The following is a 21953-nucleotide window of genomic DNA, read 5'->3' as shown; positions in this document are numbered from 1 at the left end:
TGATGGATTTTTATTTTTATTTTTTAATGGGTACTGCACTGTAACAATTGGTGATATTTTATATATATATATTTTTAATGGGTAATAAACATTGATAATTTTTTTTATGCATTTTTTTAATGGGTAATAAACAGTGATAATTTTTTATATATATTTTTTTCATGGGTAATAAACAGTTATCAAGTACTAATTTAAATTATTGGTGAATTATGTAACAGTTAAATTTGATAAACATTATTAGTTTAATTTGATGGATTGTTATTGTATTTTTTATTATATGTCTGTTTGGAATATGTTTCAAGAAATAAAAAATACAAAAACAAAAAAGCATATAGAAACAAGTAGTATAGCAATATATAATTGCCTAAGTAGAAAATTCAAAGTTAATGTCAAATTATAAGCCATACTTTTGTTTGCATATGTGTTAAAAATGGAGGCTTATAGATAATTTTAGTTATTTTACTGTTATAAAAAAATGTCCTTATTGGTAATTTGGTCATGAAACCGCAATTATATGCTAATGTTATCCAAACACTCAATTGATAAAAAAGTACTTTTTAGCATGTTTTACCAAACGCCTGTGCGATTTTAAAAATGCAATTTTTAAAATCACACTTATTGAAATCGCACTCCCAAACGGGCCCTAAGTGAATAATTCAACAAAATTTTTAATTATGTTTTAAAACATATAAATAGAACTTACAATTTGTTTTGTCACTACTAGTGCTAATTCAATTGTCCTATTTGTAAATATGCTCTTCGAATTTAATCTCTATCACTAAGATGATAATCACACTTCTTTTTTTCTTTTTTCTTTTTTTTTTTTAAAGTAAGGATCTCTGGATAGATTTGCTAAATCTACTTCAACACGAGGTTGTTTAGAATTTGATTGGAGGTCAATAGAATCGTTATTTTTCTCCATAATTTTAGACAACTACAATTATATATTTATACAATTAAAATATGAAAAAAAAAAAAAACTATATAAATTCATAAATAATTAAATCTAAAAACAATTAGCAAAAATAGGCTTAATAGCAATATAATTATATAAATATTAAGACAATCCATTTAAAAGAACAATTATTTTTACAAGGCTGACAAGCACGCGTGTTTTATTTTTACAAAGTCTTTTATTTTGTTTTTAATTTAAACAGCCGCTGTTCCCCACTTTGGGCTTGGATTCTTATTATTATTATTATTTTTTAACTTACACGGCTGCTGTTCCCCATCATTCTTTATTTTTTTTTTATTGTTTTGTTTATATTTGTTGCAGCCTGTCCCCACTCCCCAGTCAATATTCCTAAAAAAGAAAACGCACCGTTTAGAGTACTATTCATCGTCTTCTTCCTTCCCTTCGTTTGAAACACTAGGTTTCTAATTTTTTTCAAATTTCATTTTACGAAGGGGCATAATATATGGTTGAGGCATGAGAGAGAGGACATAATCATGGCTGAAGGGCATACTTATGCCTGAGAGAGGGCATAATCACGGCTAAGTGGCATACAAAAAAATTTTACCAAAGGGCAAGGAGAATTTTATGCCCCTTGTCGACCCCCCTGGATCCGCCCTTGGCGGTTAGCGGTTAGTGGTTAAAACCGCTAACCGTAACTGCCTAGGCGGTTAGTAACTTTTACTAACCGCCTTTGCTAACCGGGTAGCGATTAACCGTCTAGGCGGTCAACCACCCGATTAGCGATTAACCGCTTTGAGCTAACCGCTTTTTTCTAACCCTTTTTTTGGGCCTTTTTTTTTTGACCAATTTTGGGCTAGTTTTGGACTGGTTTTGGGCCAGTTTTGGGCTCACTTTAAACTTTTTTTTTTGGGCTCATTTTAAAGTTTTTTTTTTTTTTTTTTTTTTTTCAAATAAAATTCTCCATTAATGGGTTGCAACAGTATTGAAAAGCTCTTAAACAAGAAGAAATCAATAATAAATAATTACAAAGAAAATTCTCTAAATCCAAAAGGACCCTATGATCAAAATAAAAATAATGATCTAAATATTTCCAGGTCATATGAATATGTACAAAGAAAAAAAAAAAAAAACATGGATTTTTTTGTTTACCTATGCTGCATTGGACACAATTGAGAACACATGGTGTCAATATGAGAGAAGAGAGAGAGAAATCTGGATTTTTCAGAGCGTTATGGAGGAAGAGAGAGAACTGCACCGCGTGAGGCGTTGTGCTTGAGCTTTAGGGGAATTGAACCCCGGATTTCTTGGTGAAAAAATGGCGCATTTACCACTATGCTACAATAACTTATTGTGATTTATTATATGAAATATATATATAATATAAATATATATTATATTTAAAAAAAGCAGTTAGCGGATTTTCAAAACTCACTAACCACTAACCGCAACTGCCTAAGTAGTTAGCGGTTTTTACTAACCGCTTTCAAAGCAGTTAGGCGGTTACGTACGGTGATGCGGTTTTAAATTTCACCCATAGTTGTCCAACCTGATACCTTGAGGTCGAAGAAGACTTGAAGTCAAAAACATATTTTTTTTTTTTTTATTCGATGGAAAACCTTGAAAGACGTCGTCCGAACATGATATATGAGGACAAAACCTTGAAAGATGTCGAAACATGATATATCTTCATATCTACCTAGTTATATTGAAGAGGTATTTTTATCTTTTTACTTTTAAAAATATAAACAAAAATACCCATTCACTATAACTAATTGGATATTTTCTAGTTCATTTGAACTGAAAAGTATTTTAAATCAATGTCGTCCATCAATTAAGCACATAAACAATTAATTAATGTGCGTCACACCCAAAAGAAAAAACAAAAAAACAATTAAATGAACAACAATGTACTCATACCTCATAAAAAAAAGGATTAAATACTTTATTGCTCCATGTGGTTTAACAATTTTATTTTTTGTCCCTTAGGATTTAGTTTATATCACATGAGATATCTCAAGTTTACATAAAGATGAAGATAATACATTCATCTAAATTCCATTCAAAATTTCATAAAGTTACGTTAGCACCATTAAAAAATTGACGCGTATTCGTATACCTAATTATGACCCCGTCTTTTCAACCGTGAGAGGATGATAGATCAATCGTCCACAACTTGAAGAAGTATAAGCCAAGGATGTATTGTACTCGCGATTCAACAAGTACCGAAGAGTTATCTTAACCTTCGTTCGAGGGTCAACAAGTACCAAGAAGAAAACTATACCCTTAAAGGCTTAAAGCAGACTTCTTCTTCTTCTTTTTTTCTTTAAAAAAAAACTCTATTTCTACTTTAAAGGTTTTGAAAGCGTATTTAATGTCTAAACCTTATCAATAATCATTCAGAGTTAAAATTTCAAAAATAGTCATAAAGAGATAGTTCAATCGGCTAGAATCATGCTTAATGAAGCGGAGGTCACTAGTTCCAATCCTCCTTCCCTCTTGTGTAGATATGTAAAAACAAAAAAACAAAAAAATTCAAAATTTTTTTTTTATTCCGAATAAATTACCAAACACCTTTAATACCACAAATTATAATTCATTAGGGAATGAATTTCATTCCAATGTAAACCTATAGCTTCAAAATCCTTTATCCAACGCACACAAAAAACTATATATCAATCTTTATACACAAAGTGACACTTGAGAGTTTCATATATGTTTTACATTAGCGACCCGAGACCTGAGAAATAGAGGCAGTGGCATTAGATGTTGATGATGCGGTTGAAGTGGACGTGTCTCCACGAACCTTCTTCTGATCAGTATCAACGTAGGCTGGCGTGCTTGGTGGCTGCCGCTCCACTGACCTTTTGCTTTTGAGCAAAACGACAACTTCAGACATTGAAGGCCTCAGAGCAGGTGATGACTGAATGCACAACAGAGCAATCTCTATAATTCCTCTCACTTCTTCTGTCGTATACTCGTTTGGGTCTAATGTTTCGTCCACCAACTCCTGATGCTTGTCATTCTCATACAATTTCCATGCCTATTAATTGCAACATCAAATAGGGGAAAAAAAGTTTTAGTATTGTGATGATAGTTTTAGTATTGTGATGATATTGCACTATATATATAAGTATATTTGATATGGGAAATTACCCGTTCAAGGAGGTACTCGCCATTGGGATCATTCTTCACCTCGCTAATTCTTCGGCCACATATATTCTCAAGAACAACGACACCAAAACTGTAGATATCTACCTTCTCTGATAGCTGACCATGGATTGCATATTCAGGTGCTGTATACCCTCTAATGGATTAATTAGATAAAATTAGCTATCATTTAATAATGGTAATCAATGAACAAAAAGAACAAGCTTGAAAGAAAGTGGGGTGGTTAATTCTATAACTTGTAACTAGTTGAATTGGCTTACAATGTTCCTGCAAATCTAGTGCTGAGATGACTTTTATCCTCAGGTAGAAGCCTTGCTAATCCAAAATCTGCAATCTTGGCTTGGAAATCATCATCTAGAAGAATGTTGCCAGTTTTGATATCTCTATGTATGATACATACATGGAATTCCTCGTGCAGATAAGCAAGGCCCTTAGCTGTGCCCATGATTATATCATTTCTTTGTTTCCAATTGAGAGACCCACGTCTTTCACCTATGTCAATCCCATTTTAATGTTTGAATTAAATACAAGTTACAAAACAAGTCAAAAGATCCCATTTACACATTAAATGCATTTATGTGAAAACGTTGAAGAGTTGTGCTTAAGTTACCAAACAAGAATTTATCGAGGCTGCTGTTTGCCATGTATTCATAGACGGGACAGGCTTACCTGCGGTAGACAAAACTACCGCATATCTACGGTAGTTTTGTCGGAAGGCTGGGATTTTAAGTTGGGCTTTTTTAACTCCAAAAGGCTAACGTGGAATTAAAAAAAAAAAAAAAAAGCCGTAAAAAATTCCGTTAACTTCAATTTCTTTTTTTTTTACCCAAACCGTCTCCCTCTCTTTTTTCTCACCATACCCAAAACCAGCGCTCCATTGGCTGTAGTAGCCACCAGGGCTGAGGATCTTGGTCAAGGAGCTAGGATTGAACCTCTACCAGCCGCATATCTCCTCCAAAGGTTGATTATTTTCTGCATTATTTTCTCTGTTTTCTTTTGCATTATTTTCTCTCTTTTTCTTTTTCTACCCAAAACTGACCAGATTTGTTTTCTTTTTCTACCCAAAACCAAGGATTTGTGTAGAAAAAGTATTGGATGGGTCAAAGGGTCCGAACGACCTTCCGCCCACTGGCGTCGTGTTCCAACCCTTCGAGGAGGCCAAGAAGGAGCTCGATTTCATCCCACCGTCCCTCACCTCTCGCTTTCTCGCAAGAACTACTCCGACGAGTGTGAGGCCGCGATTAACGAGCAGATCCAGTGGGTTTTTTGTTTGGATTTAATCGCTTTGAATCTTTTACATGTTCGGGTTTTTTATTTGGATGGGTGTTCACGGCCAAAACGTTTGTTTTTAACGGCATTTTTTTTTTAAAGTTCACGTTAGCCTTTGGAGTTAAAAAAGCCCAACTTAAAATCCCAGCCTTCTGACAAAACTACCGCAGATATGCGGTAGTTTTGTCTACCGCAGGTAAGCCTGTCCCTTCATAGACAAGAAGTAGTTCTGGTCCTTTGGTGCAACACCCAAGAAGACGGATCATGTTCCGATGATGAACATTACTTATAAGCTTCACTTCACTCTCGAAATCTGCCTTTGCCCTTGAAGATTGGCTAATAGCTAGTTTCTTCACAGCAACTATCTTCCCATTTTTCAGAGTACCCTAGTCAATAACGCAAAGATAAAGAGATGGAAAATTAATCAACCATAAAGCCAGAGGATTATAAATGCATTAATTAATGGTAAAATTTAAATGAATATCTAATAACAACTAAGGGCATGTTTGGGTGTGTATTTGAGGGGTTTAAAAGTGCGTTTAACACTAAAAAAAATTTGTTTGAAGAAAAAAAATACATGTTTGGTAAAAGAAATTAAAAGCGCTTTTAAGTGTATAAAAAGCCCAAAAATTGTCAAAACACACTTTTGGCAAAAGCTTAAAAGCATTTTTTTTGACTTAAAAGCTCTATTTCTTAAACACAATTTGAAACGGACTTTAAAAATGACCAAAACTTACTTTTGACAGCTTTTGCCAAAAAACTTTTTTTGACTTAAAAATTCTATTTTTCAAACATAATCTCAAACATGCATGCTTTAAATAAGCAAAAGAGTTTTACCTTGTACACATCACCAAAACCTCCTTCTCCGAGTTTGTTTTCTTCAATGAAATTTTTTGTTGCAAATTTCAAATCTTTGTACTTGTAATTAACTGGGCCTCGCAGCTCAGTTGCCCCTAGTATGTCACCTGCTACAGAATTAATATATTAACTACTCACTTCTTTATACTTGAGAATATAAACATGTCACCTCCTTTAGTTTTAACATTAATTACCTCTAATAATTGGCTTGCGCCTTCTTAGTATTATAAACCAGACAAACACAGCAAAAATGAGAACAGCACCTACGACACCCCCCACCACTCCTCCAATAATGGCTTTCTTGTTGCTTGAACTTCCTGTAATTAAAAATAGGGCATCACCCATTTCAGTAATTAATATAAAGATTTAATACTAATTACGTACAAAGCAGGAAAATTGGAAAAAAGATCTCATTAATTACTCAAGACTGACCATTTCCTAAGAAGGGCAAAATATTAGTAGTTTGGTTATCAGCAAAGAAGGGCGTCTCTGAGTACCTCAGGAAACACCCAGCATCAATTGCACGACCAACTACACTAGGAATACATACTTCTGCATTTCTGGACGCAACTGTCAAGCAATCCTGACAACCTATTTCACTAACTGTTTCAGCACACTGCGCCACAGCATACACTGTTGCGTTACCAGCACTACCAACCGCTTCCTTCTTGCTCGCAGCAAAGAAACCATTAATCCTAGGCGTTGCAACCTGGAGATCTGCTAACAATTCTTTCACGGCAGCACTAAAAGCAGTAGGCTGCGATGCTGTCTGATTTCCGCAAATCCCTTCATTTCCAGGCTCAGTGGTTTGGTCATAGAAGCTACTGCTCTCGTAGCTGAAAGAAAATTTAAAAAATTTGTTATAATGTTAATTAAATAATTAATTAAGTTTACTTTTTTAATATTTTGAGATAAATGGTAATTTAATATATATGGTTTGAGAGTAAAAGTTTTTAGTTGGAACATGTAGTTTAATGAGGTGCACAAAACATGTAGTTTGATATTGAGAAATGCAATTTAATATTTTTCGTCATTTAATATTATTATTGTTATTATTTTTAAAAAGTAACTATTAAATTTGTAAAACCCACTTAAGTGAAGGTACTGTAAATCTTGCATATCAAATAATTAATTTCAAAGAAAAAAAATAATATATAGCATTGCTCCTTAGTCGTTAGATATTATAATTTATAGTAGCCTAAGTAGTAGGATAATGAATACGACGTAGTACCATACTATGGTCGGCAGATTCGGATCCTCTTTAGTTCAAAATTAATTAAAAAATATCCAGTTAATTGTCAAAATCTCTCTAAAGAGATCCTGAGGCTATAAATAAACATATGTCATATTAATAAAAAAAAATTAATTAAATATTATGTATTTTTTTTAAAATAATTAAAAAAAAAAAACTTAACGGGGTGGCTGCAACAGGGGTGGCCGGCCACCCCCTTAAGTTTTTTATGATTATTTTTAAAATATATATATTATCAATGGGACACATGTTTCATTTATGAGAAATGCTAAAATATAATAAAAACTTCACATTTTGCCCATAAAAGTTCAAGTGGCAAGATGTCACATCATATTTTTAGTGAAAGGAAAAAAGACAAAACAAAACAAAAAACAAATAATGTGGCATCTAGCCACATAAATTTTTATGAGCAAAATATAAAATTTTTATTAGATTCTAGCATATTTCTTCATTTATAATCTCAATATCTCTCTAGAGAGATCTTGAACATTGACTATATATTCCCCAGTCTATTAATTTAGACTAGAAAGATTGATGGAGGTGTTTGTTAAACAACACCCCCCACTATGGCACTGTTCATGTGTAAAAATAAAATAATGATTGATACGGGAAAATGAAAAAGTAGTATTAAAAAGTGAAAATTTTTATTTTGTAGTGATTTTTTTATTTGAATAGTAATAAAAAGTAAGTGATATAATATAAAAGTGAATGATTTGATATATAAGTAAGAATGTTTTTTTTTAAAAAAAATGAAGTGAATAACGTGGTGAAATGTGGAGAAATATGGGGGGATGGGATGGGATTTAACAAACAAGGTTGCATGTTACATGGTGGGCTGCTTAAGTTGAAGTCAATGCCCGCGGGCACAGCGGTGGCCGGTGGAATTATCTGTCTAGATCTACCCATTGCCAGCTTAACAAATAATTATATCGTGGCTATGAGACAGTTTAATTAACAGATTCTTAGAAAACAAAGCGTGCCAACTGTTAACGGTATAAACCAATTAACCCAAATGGAATTTTTGAATTCTTTCGTCCCCAGTCCCCACTAGTCAAATTAATATTCAATTCAAGCAACTATAAAAGAAAAGAAAACACACGATTAAGGGACAATTAATGACTACAAAATTAATTATTAAAAAAATATGTAATTCCACCGAACCCCCTCCCCACTGGTAAAGTTAACATGACGATGGTTGCGTGTAAGTAAGGGCATTTCGTTCCAGAAAAAAACTATAGGGTTTAATATTTATATAAACCATAGTTATATTTTTTATTTTAATAATGACCATAGAAAAGGGCTAGTCAATTTAATTTTTTTATTTTATAAAAGCTTAATTTCATTTAATAAATAAACAAATGATATACAAATACAATATCAATCTGCATTATTTTATTATAATATAATGATCGAAAGCGTGGATGGAGGGTGTATACCTACCGGAGGAAGCAGCCGTCGTAGATGACGCGGGCACCGTTGGCGGCGGAGCAGTTGCGGATTTGAGCGACGGCGGCGGTGAAACAAGCGAGGCAGTCGGCGGTAGAGAGGTAGTTCCGGCACTGGACCATGGCGTAGGCGGAACCCGTGACTTGCTGTGCAGTTGCGAATCTGGTGTTGGTGTTGTTGTTGAGCTGTGCTCTGAGGCTGGAGAAGGTGGCGTTTAGGCTTGCATAGAAGGCCGACTCGTTGGACACGTTGTATTGGCTGCAGCCGCTGTTTAAGAGATTGATCTGTGGGTCTGCAACAACCACAGCCGTCAACCACCACCATATTAACAATATCATTGACAACACCCCATGCTTCTTTCTATTTGGGTTCATCTTCAAGCTCGGAAGTAGTACGTAGCAGTACTTGGTATATATATATAGGAGTTAGTCAGTTTAGTTAGGTAAAGTTTCATGTTGATTTAATTAGTAAACATAATTTAAATTCTCTCGGTCAACTATATTGGGCTAATAGGGTTAGTTTGGATAGAAATTAAGTATGATAAAAAGGATCGATATAAATTTGAAATCCAAAATAAAATAAAAAATAAAAAAATAAAAAAACAATGTCACCATCGATGACGGGGTTCAGTGGTACGGTCTTGTAGTTATGTACGCACTAAAGAGCGAGTTAAAATCGTGTAATGAAAATAACTCACTTTTGATTAGTATTAGTCACTTTGTCCAACCCTCCCCCACAAGCCCCACCCCACTACGGTCAACATTTGTTTATGCCCAGTCGTCAACTCCACTCTACCATTTTTTTTTTTTTTTCCGAATGTCCATATTTGAGGATAATGGTGATGCAAGACTATATTGTTTATGCTCAGTTGTCCACTCCTTTGCTCCTTGCTCTGATGTTTGCTGGTGTGTCTTGGTTTTTTGTTGTTTTTTCCTGTATTTTCTTGCTTGTTTAATTGTCCTAGCATTTGAGCTTAGGACGTAAATAATTTTCTAGCCTTTCAAGTTGAGAAGGACTAGTTTTGGCGTGGTGCTTTTGCTCATGCCTGGAAAATGGCTACCTATATCTCGGATTGAATTTGTACCGGACAGATTTGTTCTATAAGCTAAAGATTAGGCATGGATTAGCGGATGTAGACGTCATAGAATTTCAATGTAAGATTTGTATGTTTTTAACATCTATGACATGTAATCATTTAGCTTCGGTTATGAATTTTAGAGCTTTATGCTCTATAATTATAATAGCTTTTATGCTTTTGATTATTCATGAATGAAATCGGAATGAATTTCTCTTCAAAAAAAAATAAATAAATAAGAATAAGAAGAAAAAAAGCTCTCTTCCACGAGAGAGCTCAACCCAACATTACTCATTTCTTCCAAGCTAGATTTGTTCGTCTTCGCCGTTCCTGTCCACTAATGCGCCACTCCACCACTTTTCCTAGCCTACTACAAAAAAAAAAATCAATTTCTGACATGGCTACAGTACCCGACTTTTTACCACGCCAGCAAATATTTTTCTGACGTGGCAAAGTTGGCACATCAGTAATTACTGAAGTGATTTTTTAACACGTCAAAAATTTCTAACATGTGAAAATGCCATGTCAGAAATTTCTGACGTGATAAAATGCTGGCACGTCACTAAAAAAATTAGCAAGACATTCAACTTGTTCCCTCTCCTTTCCCTCTTTTATTATTTATTCTTTCCAGATCTTTTTTTTCGGGATCTTCTTTCCCTCTCTCAATCTCCCTCTTCTCTCTTCACTACGGCCAGCTCCCTCTTCTCTCTCAGTCTCTCTGCACGGCAGCAGAAGAAAAGCGTGCGCAGAAGAAGAAGAAAAAGAAAATGAGAAGAGAAGAAGAAGAGAAACAAAAAAAAAAAAAAGGAAGGAGAAGAGAAGAGAAGATAAGAAGATTTTTTTGGGTTTTTGAAAATTTATTGGGTTTGACGTTTGGGTTTTTGATTTTTTAGGTTGATTTTTTGAAGATTTTTTGGGTTTGAGTTTTTCAAAATAGAGAAAAGAAGAGAGAGAGAAAATGGAGAAAAAGACTACTGTGACACTAGTCAATACTTCATTTGGAATCATAAAAATATAGTCTTTACCGTTACACTTACACCTTAAATTAATCATATCATTCTTTTGACTAGCTAGCTAGGAGACTAAAAAAAAAATGCAGAAATAAATAATAAGAAAGAAGGCGCGCGTGGATCGATGGAGGTTGTACTTGAGGAAGCATGTTACAATCCTAGGTCTATTAGTAATCTATTAGTAGTCTCTGCCTTGTCTCTTAACTTGGTTAAGAGTAATCTTTATTATTTCCATATGATTGTTATTTTTTCTTATTTCTTGTTAATGTCGTAGTTCTTAAATAAATAGGATTTCCAAGTCCTTGTTGGAGTTGTAAGGTATTTCCTTTATGGTGCCTTATGTCTCCCAGTCCTAGTAGTATAGGTTTACAAACTCTAGAGTAAATCTATGTCGGTTGTAACCTCTATTTAAAGCAGACTTTTGTAATAATATTGGCAGAGAATATTTTAGTAAAATCAACACTTTGTGTTGTGAGGTTTGGGGTCTCTCTAACGATCTCAATTTTCTGCAATCATAGGTAGGAAACGCAGGACTAGTCCCATTTTTCTGCGTACCCAAGGTCTAGTTACGAGATCTATTACTCAGGCTCATAACAACATGGTATCAGAGCATGGTATGTCTTCCGCATCTTCTTCGCCTGTTGAGGAACGGCTAGAACGTTTGGAGACTATTGTTGTAAACATGAGTTCTAAGTTTGATCAACTGCTGGAGGATCGGCGCACCAACACTAAGACTGGGTCTTATAATCGCAACGGAGGTCCACGGATAACTCAGACAGGGTCGGGAAGCAAGGGATCGACAGTCCCTAAAGTGGCTAAATTGGATTTTCCACGATATTGTGGAAACGAAGATTCGACCAGTTGGATTTACCGGGTCGAGCAATTCTTTGAATTTCATGGAACAAACGAAGAGGACAAGCTATCTCTGGCAGCCTACCATCTAGATAGTGATGCGCAGCTATGGTACCAAATCTTTCGTGGGGAAGAAAAGGAACTCACGTGGGACACCTTGAAAGAAGGTCTCAATGCCAGGTATAGGCCAACCCTCTATGAAGATTTTTTTGGTGATCTATCAAAATTGAAACAGGTTGGAACAGTGCGAGACTATCAGGTTCAATTTGAGCGACTTCTTAGTCGTGTGGGCAAACTGTCTCTCCAACACCAATTGGGGTGCTTTATCAGTGGGCTCAAAGACACCATACACACAGAGGTGCAAGCATCACGTCCCGCAAGCCTCACTGCGGCTGTAGGGCTGGCGCGGCTGTATGAGGCCAAGCAACACGACCAATGTCGAGGACTGTTGTCAGAAAACCGGAGAAACCCCAACCTACCGCCCATGTCATCATCGACGCTCACTCGGGCCAAGAATCCTCAAATAAAAAAAACTCACATCAGAAGAGATGAAAGACAGGAGGGAGAAGGGGTTGTGTTTTAATTGTGATGAAAAATACTCACCTGGCCATAGGTGTGCTAAGTTATTCTGGCTTGAGCTGCAGAATGAGGAGGAAGAACCCCACACAGGCAGGAGCAATTTTGATAATCTAGGAATTTTCGGGGAAGAGGAAGAACCTGCAATTTCATTACACGCTATCACCGGAATTCAGGGCCCTCGCACGATGTGGTTGAGAGGCATTGTGGGTTGCTGCAAAATTGTGCTCCTTGTCAACAGTGGAAGCACACATAATTTCATCAGTTTAGCCACAGCCCGAAAGTTGGGCATCACACCGGCGTTGACAGGGAAGATTGAGGTGCTCGTGGCCAACGGAGAGAAGCTTTCAAATGGGGGGGTTTGCCGAGGAGTAACCATTTGTTTGGAGGAGTACTAATTTACGGTGGATTTTTATGTGCTAGAAATTGAAGGGTGTGAGGCTGTCCTTGGAGCCGTGTGGCTGAGAACATTAAGACCAATCTTGTGGGATTTTCTCCTGCGGATGCTTCATGGGAAAACAAGGATGACTTCATTTCTCGATTCCCAAATTTTGTCCTTGAGGACAAGGACACTTCCAAGGAGGGAGGAATGTTACAATCCTAGGTCTATTAGTAATCTATTAGTAGTCTCTGCCTTGTCTCTTAACTTGGTTAAGAGTAATCTTTATTATTTCCATATGATTGTTATTTTTCCTTATTTCTTGTTAATGTCGTAGTTCTTAAATAAATAGGATTTCCAAGTCCTTGTTGGAGTTATAAGGTATTTCCTTTATGGTGCCTTATGTCTCCCCGTCCTAGTAGTATAGGTTTACAAACTCTAGAGTAAATCTATGTCGGTTGTAACCTCTATTTAAAGCAGACTTTTGCAATAATATTGGCAGAGAATATTTCAGTAAAATCAACACTTTGTGTTGTGAGGTTTGGGGTCTCTCTAACGATCTCAATTTTCTGCAATCAAAAGTAGGAAACGCAAGACTAGTCCTATTTTTCTACGTACCCAAGGTCCAGTTACGAGATCTATTACTTAGGCTCGTAACAAAGTAGCCATCGTAGATGACGCGGGCACCGTTGGCGGCGGAGCAGTTGCAGATTTGAGAAACGGCGGCAGTGAAACAAGCGATACAGTCAGCACTAGAGAGGTAGTTCCGGCACCGCACCAAGGCTGGCAAGGCATGGGCGGAATCCTGTGAAGTTGCGAATCTGGTGTTGGTGTTGTTGGTCAGCTGTGCTCTGAGGTTGGAGAAGGTGGCGTTTAGGTTAGTATAGAAGGACGATTCGCTGGACACGTTGTATTGGCTGCAAGCCTTATTTAAGAGATTGATTTATGGGTCTGCCAAAGCCACACCCGTCAACCACCACCATATTAACAATATCACCCCATGCTTCTTTCTATTTCGGTTCATCGATTCTTCAGCTCTTTTAGATACGTAGCAGCAGGTGAAGTTTGAGAGAATGAGAAATAATTTTGAAACCAACAGAAATAATTATCAAGGTTGTCCATACGGCTGAAATAGCGATTGCAGTTAGTGGTGGCGGACGCAGGATTTTTCTTACGTGGGGGCATTTTTTTAATGAATAAAATAATTAAAATAACTAAAAAATAATTTTTTGGTCTTCTTTTTGCATTGCTGTATTTTTTTAATGAATACAAAAATAAAGTTGAACAAAAATATAACCAACTGAATAAGGGTGCGTTTGGGAGTGCGTTTTTAAAAAAATAATCTGTGATTTTAAACCAAATCGCAATTTTAGGGTGTTTGGGATTGCGATTTTAAAAACGCAAATTTTAAAATCGCAAAAAAATCTGCGATTTTCATAAGCTGATTAGAGGGTGCTTATTTGAAAAAGTGCGAATTTAAAACAAAATCACGATTTCTATTAAAAAGATATTTGGCGCAATAGTTACTTTTTTTTTTAATGGGAATGAAAAAAATACCAAGAATACCCACATAAAATATATTAAAACCCTTCTTTTCTTTTTTTTTTTTCTTCATCCTCTTTGTCTCGTTCATCCTTTCTCCGCCCTGTAGCAGTGTGCATCGTTGTTGTTCATCTCTCCACCCCTCTACCAGGTAATAATCTCACCTTAATATTTTCTTTCTCTCCATATAACTCCTTTGCATTTGTAAAACTTTTCACTGTTTAGTGTTCGGTGTTATTTTATGTGGTTTGTATAATTACTGTGCCTTTTTATATATGCGTTTATGTTCTTCGACCATTTCTACATAGTAAAGTTGTGATTTTTTTTTTTTTTTTCAAAATTTTATTTAGATTACCGTGCATGCATAGTGATCTGCAATCCATCATAGTATGCGTGTACAGTAACCGTGTGAAGTTTTTTCTTTAAAAAAAAAAAATTGTACAGTGACCAAGATGATGATTTTTCTTTGGTCACTGTGCACTGCATAGTGATGTGTACAGTGACGATTTTTTATGGCTTTTTTTTTTTTTTTCAAAGGTACTGTACAGTAATAATTTGTGATGGATTTTTATTTTTATTTTTTAATGGGTACTGCACTGTAACAATTGGTGATATTTTATATATATATATTTTTAATGGGTAATAAACATTGATAATTTTTTTTATGCATTTTTTTAATGGGTAATAAACAGTGATAATTTTTTATATATATTTTTTTCATGGGTAATAAACAGTTATCAAGTACTAATTTAAATTATTGGTGAATTATGTAACAGTTAAATTTGATAAACATTATTAGTTTAATTTGATGGATTGTTATTGTATTTTTTATTATATGTCTGTTTGGAATATGTTTCAAGAAATAAAAAATACAAAAACAAAAAAGCATATAGAAACAAGTAGTATAGCAATATATAATTGCCTAAGTAGAAAATTCAAAGTTAATGTCAAATTATAAGCCATACTTTTGTTTGCATATGTGTTAAAAATGGAGGCTTATAGATAATTTTAGTTATTTTACTGTTATAAAAAAATGTCCTTATTGGTAATTTGGTCATGAAACCGCAATTATATGCTAATGTTATCCAAACACTCAATTGATAAAAAAGTACTTTTTAGCATGTTTTACCAAACGCCTGTGCGATTTTAAAAATGCAATTTTTAAAATCACACTTATTGAAATCGCACTCCCAAACGGGCCCTAAGTGAATAATTCAACAAAATTTTTAATTATGTTTTAAAACATATAAATAGAACTTACAATTTGTTTTGTCACTACTAGTGCTAATTCAATTGTCCTATTTGTAAATATGCTCTTCGAATTTAATCTCTATCACTAAGATGATAATCACACTTCTTTTTTTCTTTTTTCTTTTTTTTTTTTAAAGTAAGGATCTCTGGATAGATTTGCTAAATCTACTTCAACACGAGGTTGTTTAGAATTTGATTGGAGGTCAATAGAATCGTTATTTTTCTCCATAATTTTAGACAACTACAATTATATATTTATACAATTAAAATATGAAAAAAAAAAAAAAAACTATATAAATTCATAAATAATTAAATATAAAAACAATTAGCAAAAATAGGCTTAATGGCAATATAATTATATAAATATTAAGACAATCCATTTAAAAGAACAATTATTTTTACAAGGCTGACAAGCACGCGTGTTTTATTTTTACAAAGTCTTTTATTTTGTTTTTAATTTATACAGCCGCTGTTCCCCACTTTGGGCTTGAATTCTTATTATTATTATTTTTTAACTTACACGGCTGCTGTTCTCCATCATTCTTTAATTTTTTTTTATTGTTTTGTTTATATTTGTTGCAGCCTGTCCCCACTCCCCAGTCAATATTCCTAAAAAAGAAAATGCACCGTTTAGAGTACTATTCATCGTCTTCTTCCTTCCCTTCGTTTGAAACACTAAGTTTCTAATTTTTTTCAAATTTCATTTTACGAAGGGGCATAATATATGGTTGAGGCATGAGAGAGAGGGCATAATCATGGCTGAAGGGCATACTTATGCCTGAGAGAGGGCATTATCACGGCTAAGTGGCATACAAAAAAATTTTACCAAAGGGCAAGGAGAATTTTATGCCCCTTGTCGACCCCCTTGGATCCGCCCTTGGCGGTTAGCGGTTAGTGGTTAAAACCGCTAACCGCAACTGCCTAGGCGGTTAGTAACTTTTACTAACCGCCTTTGCTAACCGTGTAGCGATTAACCGTCTAGGCGGTCAACCGCCCGATTAGCGATTAACCGCTTTGAGATAACCGCTTTTTTCTGACCCTTTTTTTGGGCCTTTTTTTTTGGACCAATTTTGGGCTAGTTTTGGACTGGTTTTGGGCCAGTTTTGGGCTCACTTTAAACTTCTTTTTTTTTTTTGCTCATTTTAAAGTTTTTTTTTCAAATAAAATTCTCCATTAATGGGTTGCAACAGTATTGAAAAGCTCTTAAACAAGAAGAAATCAATAATAAATAATTACAAAGAAAATTCTCTAAATCCAAAAGGACCCCATTGTATGATCAAAATAAAAATAATGATCTAAATATTTCCAGGTCATATGAATATGTACAAAGAAAAAAAAAAAAAAAAACATGGATTTTTTTGCTTACCTATGCTGCATTGGACACAATTGAGAACACATGGTGTCAATATGGGAGAAGAGAGAGAGAAATCTGGATTTTTCAGAGCGTTATGGAGGAAGAGAGAGAACTGCACCGCGTGAGGCGTTGTGCTTGAGCTTTGGGGGAATTGAACCCCGGATTTCTTGGTGAAAAAATGGCGCATTTACCACTATGCTACAATAACTTATTGTGATTTATTACATGAAATATATATATATATATATTATATTTAAAAAAAGCGGTTAGCGGATTTTCAAAACTCACTAACCGCTAACCGCAACTGCTTAGCTAGTTAGCGGTTTTTACTAACCGCTTTCAAAGCAGTTAGGCGGTTACGGTTATGCGGTTTTAAATTTCACCCATAGTTGTCCAACCTGATACCTTGAGGTCGAAGAAGACTTGAAGTCAAAAACATTTTTTTTTTTTTTTTATTCGATGGAAAACCTTGAAAGACGTTGTCCAAACATGATATATGAGGACAAAACCTTGAAAGATGTCGAAACATGATATATCTTCATATCTACCTAGTTATATTGAAGGAGTATTTTAATCTTTTTACTTTTAAAAATATAAACAAAAATACCTATTCACTATAACTAATTGGATATTTTCTAGTTCATTTGAACTTAAAAGTATTTTAAATCAATGCCGTCCATCAATTAAGTACATAAACAATTAATTAATGTGTGTCACACCCAAAAGAAAAAACAAAAAAACAATTAAATGAACAACAATGTACTCATACCTCATAAAAAAAGGGTTAAATACTTTATTGCTCCATGTGGTTTAACAATTTTATTTTTTGTCCCTTAGGATTTAGTTTATATCACATGAGATACCTCAAGTTTACATAAAGACGAAAATGATATATTCATCTAAATCCCATTCAAAATTTCATAAAGGTACGTTAGCACCATTAAAAAATTGACGCGTATTCGTATACCTAATTATGACCCCGTCTTTTCAACCGTGAGAGGATGATAGATCAATCGTCCACAACTTGAAGAAGTATAAGCCAAGGATGTATTGTACTCGCGATTCAACAAGTACCGAAGAGTTATCTTAACCTTCGTTCGAGGGTCAACAAGTACCAAGAAGAAAACTATACCCTTAAAGGCTTAAAGCAGACTTCTTCTTCTTCTTTTTTTCTTTAAAAAAAAACTCTATTTCTACTTTAAAGGTTTTGAAAGCGTATTTAATGTCTAAACCTTATCAATAATCATTCAGAGTTAAAATTTAAAAAATAGTCATAAAGAGATAGCTCAATTGGCTGGGATCATGCTTAATGAAACGGAGGTCACTAGTTCCGATCCTCCTCCCCCTCTTGTGTAGATATGTAAAAACAAAAAAACAAAAAAATTCAAAAAAAAATTTTTATTCCGAATAAATTACCAAACACCTTTAATACCACAAATTCTAATTCATTAGGGAATGAATTTCATTCCAATGTAAACCTATAGCTTCAAAAGCCTTTATCCAACGCACACAAAAAACTATATATCAATCTTTATACACAAAGTGACACTTGAGAGTTTCATATATGTTTTACATTAGCGACCCGAGACCTGAGAAATAGAGGCAGTGGCATTAGATGTTGATGATGCGGTTGAAGTGGACGTGTCTCCACGAACCTTCTTCTGATCAGTATCAACGTAGGCTGGCGTGCTTGGTGGCTGCCGCTCCACTGACCTTTTGCTTTTGAGCAAAACGACAACTTCAGACATTGAAGGCCTCAGAGCAGGTGATGACTGAATGCACAACAGAGCAATCTCTATAATTCCTCTCACTTCTTCTGTCGTATACTCGTTTGGGTCTAATGTTTCGTCCACCAACTCCTGATGCTTGTCATTCTCATACAATTTCCATGCCTATTAATTGCAACATCAAATAGGGGAAAAAAAGTTTTAGTATTGTGATGATAGTTTTAGTATTGTGATGATATTGCACTATATATATAAGCATATTTGATATGGGAAATTACCCGTTCAAGGAGGTACTCGCCATTGGGATCATTCTTCACCTCACTGATTCTTCGGCCACATAGAATCTCAAGAACAACGATACCAAAACTGTAGATATCTACCTTCTCTGATAGCTGACCATGGATTGCATATTCAGGTGCTGTATAGCCTCTAATGGATTAATCAGATAAAATTAGCTATCATTTAATAATGGTAATCAAGGAACAAAAAGAACAAGCTTGAAAGAAAGTGGAGTGGTTAATTCTATAACTTTTAACTAGTTGAATTGGCTTACAATGTTCCTGCGAATCTGGTACTAAGATGGCTTTTATCCTCAGGTAGAAGCCTTGCTAATCCAAAATCTGCAATCTTGGCTTGGAAATCATCATCTAGAAGAATGTGGCCAGTTTTGATATCTCTGTGTATGATACATACATGGAATTCCTCGTGCAGATAAGCAAGGCCCTTAGCTGTGCCCATGATTATGTCATTTCTTTGTTTCCAGTTGAGAGACCCACGTCTTTCACCTATGTCAATCCCATTATAATGTTTGAATTAAATACAAGTTACAAAACAAGTCAAAAGATCCCATTTACACATTAAATGCATTTATGTGAAAACGTTGAAGAGTTGAGCTTAAGTTACCAAACAAGAATTTATCGAGGCTGCTGTTTGCCATGTATTCATAGACAAGAAGTAGTTCTGGTCCTTTGGTGCAACACCCAAGAAGACGGATCATGTTCCGATGATGAACATTACTTATAAGCTTCACCTCACTCTCGAAATCTGCCTTTGCCCTTGAAGATTGGCTAATAGCTAGTTTCTTCACAGCAACTATCTTCCCATTTTTCAGAGTACCCTAGTCAATAACGCAAAGATAAAGAGATGGAAAATTAATCAACCATAAAGCCAGAGGATTATAAATGAATATCTAATAACAACTAAGGGCATGTTTGGGTGTGCATTTGAAGGGCTTAAAAGTGCGTTTAATACTAAAAAAGTTTGTTTGAAGAAAAAAAATACATGTTTGATAAAAGAAATTAAAAGCGCTTTTAAGGGTCTAAAAAGCCCAAAAATGGTCAAAACACATTTTTGTCAAAAGCTTAAAAAAAATATTTTTGACTTAAAAGATCTATTTCTTAAACGCAATCTGAAACGGACTTTAAAAATGACCAAAACATACTTTTGACAGCTTTTGCCAAAAAACTTTTATGACTTAAAAATTATATTTTTTAAACATAATCTCAACCATGCATGCTTTAAATAAGCAAAAGAGTTTTACCTTATATACATCACCAAAACCTCCTTCTCCGAGTTTGTTTTCTTCACTGAAATTTTTTGTTGCAGATTTCAAATCTTTGTACTTGTAATTAACTGGGCCTCGCAGCTCAGTTGCCCCTAGTATGTCACCTGCTACAGAATTAATATATTAACTACTCACTTCTTTATACTAGAGAATATAAACATGTTACCTCCTTTAGTTTTCACATTAATTACCTCTAATAATTGGCTTGCCCCTTCTTAGTATTATAAACCAGACAAACACAGCTAAAATGAGAACAGCACCTACGACACCCCCCACCACTCCTCCAATAATGGCTTTCTTGTTGCTTGAACTTCCTGTAATTAAAAATAGGGCATCACCCATTTCAGTAATTAATATAAAGATTTAATACTAGTTACGTACAAAGCAGGAAAATTGGAAAAAAGATCTCATTAATTACTCAAGACTCACCATTTCCTAAGAAGGGCAAAATATTAGTAGTTTGGTTATCAGCAAAGAAGGGCGTCTCTGAGTACCTCAGGAAACACCCAGCATCAATTGCACGACCAACTACACTAGGAATACATACTTCTGCATTTCTGGACGCAACTGTCAAGCAATCCTGACAACCTATTTCACTAACTGTTTCAGCACACTGCGCCACAGCATACACTGTTGCGTTACCAGCACTACCAACCGCTTCCTTCTTGCTCGCAGCAAAGAAACCATTAATCCTAGGCGTTGCAACTTGGAGATCTGCTAACAATTCTTTCACCGCAGCACTAAAAGCAGTAGGCTGCGATGCTGTCTGATTTCCGCAAATCCCTTCATTTCCAGGCTCAGTGGTTTGGTCATAGAAGCTACTGCTCTCGTAGCTGAAAGAAAATTTAAAAAATTTGTTAGAATGTTAATTAAATAATTAATTTAATTTAATTTTTTAATATTTGGAGATAAATAGTAATTAATATGGTATGATAGTAAAAGTTTTTAGTTGGAACATTGTTGTTGTCATTAATCTCTTATTTTAATTTTTCATTATTTAATTAATTAATTATTTTTTAAAAAAATTAACTATTAAATTTGTAAAACCCACTTAAGTGAAGGTGTAGATATTGCATATCGAATGATTAATTTCAAAGAAAAAAATATAGTAGCATTGCTCCTTAATCGTTAGATATTATAATTTAGTAACCTAGTACGTAGAATAATGAATGCGACGTACGTAGTACAATACTATGGCCGGCAAGGTCGTTGGTTGCTTAAGTTAAAGTCAATGCCGGCACAGCAGTGGCCGGTGGAATTATCTGTCTAGACCCCATGGCCGGCATAACAAATAATTATCACAACATGACAATGTGGCTAGCTATGAGCCACTGAAATAGACCGCACGTTTAACAGATTCTTAGAAAACAAGGCGTGCCAACTTTATAAACCAATTAACCAAACTGGATTTTTTTAATTCTTTCGTCCCCACTAGTCAAATTAATATTCAATTCAAGCAACTATAAAAGAAAACACATGATTAAGGGACAATTAAATTATTAATTACCCATAGAAACCAAGACCACATGACGATGGTTGCGTGTACGTAAGGGCATTTCGTTCTAGAAAAAAAACATACGGGTTTAATACTTATATAAACCATCGTTATATTTTTATTTTAATAATGACCATAGAAAAGGGCTAGTCAATTTTATTTTTTTATTTTTTTTATAAAAGCTTAATTTCATTTAATAAATAAACAAATGATATACAA

At 34.6% G+C, this 21953-nt stretch overlaps 2 protein-coding genes across 2 annotated transcripts in view; both read right to left on the bottom strand.

Annotated features, from left to right (window-relative positions):
- The window catches only part of LOC132182079 (cold-responsive protein kinase 1-like), a 10504-nt gene extending 1221 nt beyond the window's left edge, over nucleotides 1–9283 (bottom strand). Inside the window, exons 1-7 of the mRNA XM_059595286.1 lie at nucleotides 8904–9283; nucleotides 6644–7047; nucleotides 6406–6528; nucleotides 6191–6318; nucleotides 5573–5739; nucleotides 4695–4741; nucleotides 4345–4576 (exon numbers count right to left, since the gene is read on the bottom strand). Of these exons, the coding sequence (XP_059451269.1) occupies nucleotides 4345–4576; nucleotides 4695–4741; nucleotides 5573–5739; nucleotides 6191–6318; nucleotides 6406–6528; nucleotides 6644–7047; nucleotides 8904–9283 (1481 nt within the window). The remainder of the gene's footprint in view (nucleotides 1–4344; nucleotides 4577–4694; nucleotides 4742–5572; nucleotides 5740–6190; nucleotides 6319–6405; nucleotides 6529–6643; nucleotides 7048–8903) is intronic.
- A 9095-nt stretch (nucleotides 9284–18378) lies between these two features.
- Nucleotides 18379–21953, bottom strand: part of LOC132182078 (cysteine-rich receptor-like protein kinase 2) — a 6868-nt gene continuing 3293 nt past the window's right edge. Inside the window, exons 6-12 of the mRNA XM_059595285.1 lie at nucleotides 20669–21072; nucleotides 20431–20553; nucleotides 20216–20343; nucleotides 19579–19792; nucleotides 19229–19460; nucleotides 18954–19104; nucleotides 18379–18840 (exon numbers count right to left, since the gene is read on the bottom strand). Coding sequence (XP_059451268.1) covers nucleotides 18523–18840; nucleotides 18954–19104; nucleotides 19229–19460; nucleotides 19579–19792; nucleotides 20216–20343; nucleotides 20431–20553; nucleotides 20669–21072 — 1570 coding nt within the window. The 3' untranslated portion in view covers nucleotides 18379–18522. The remainder of the gene's footprint in view (nucleotides 18841–18953; nucleotides 19105–19228; nucleotides 19461–19578; nucleotides 19793–20215; nucleotides 20344–20430; nucleotides 20554–20668; nucleotides 21073–21953) is intronic.

Source organism: Corylus avellana, chromosome ca5, assembly GCF_901000735.1.
Source record: "Corylus avellana chromosome ca5, CavTom2PMs-1.0".
NCBI lineage: Eukaryota > Viridiplantae > Streptophyta > Magnoliopsida > Fagales > Betulaceae > Corylus > Corylus avellana.
This window is presented reverse-complemented; position numbering and strand designations above follow the sequence as displayed.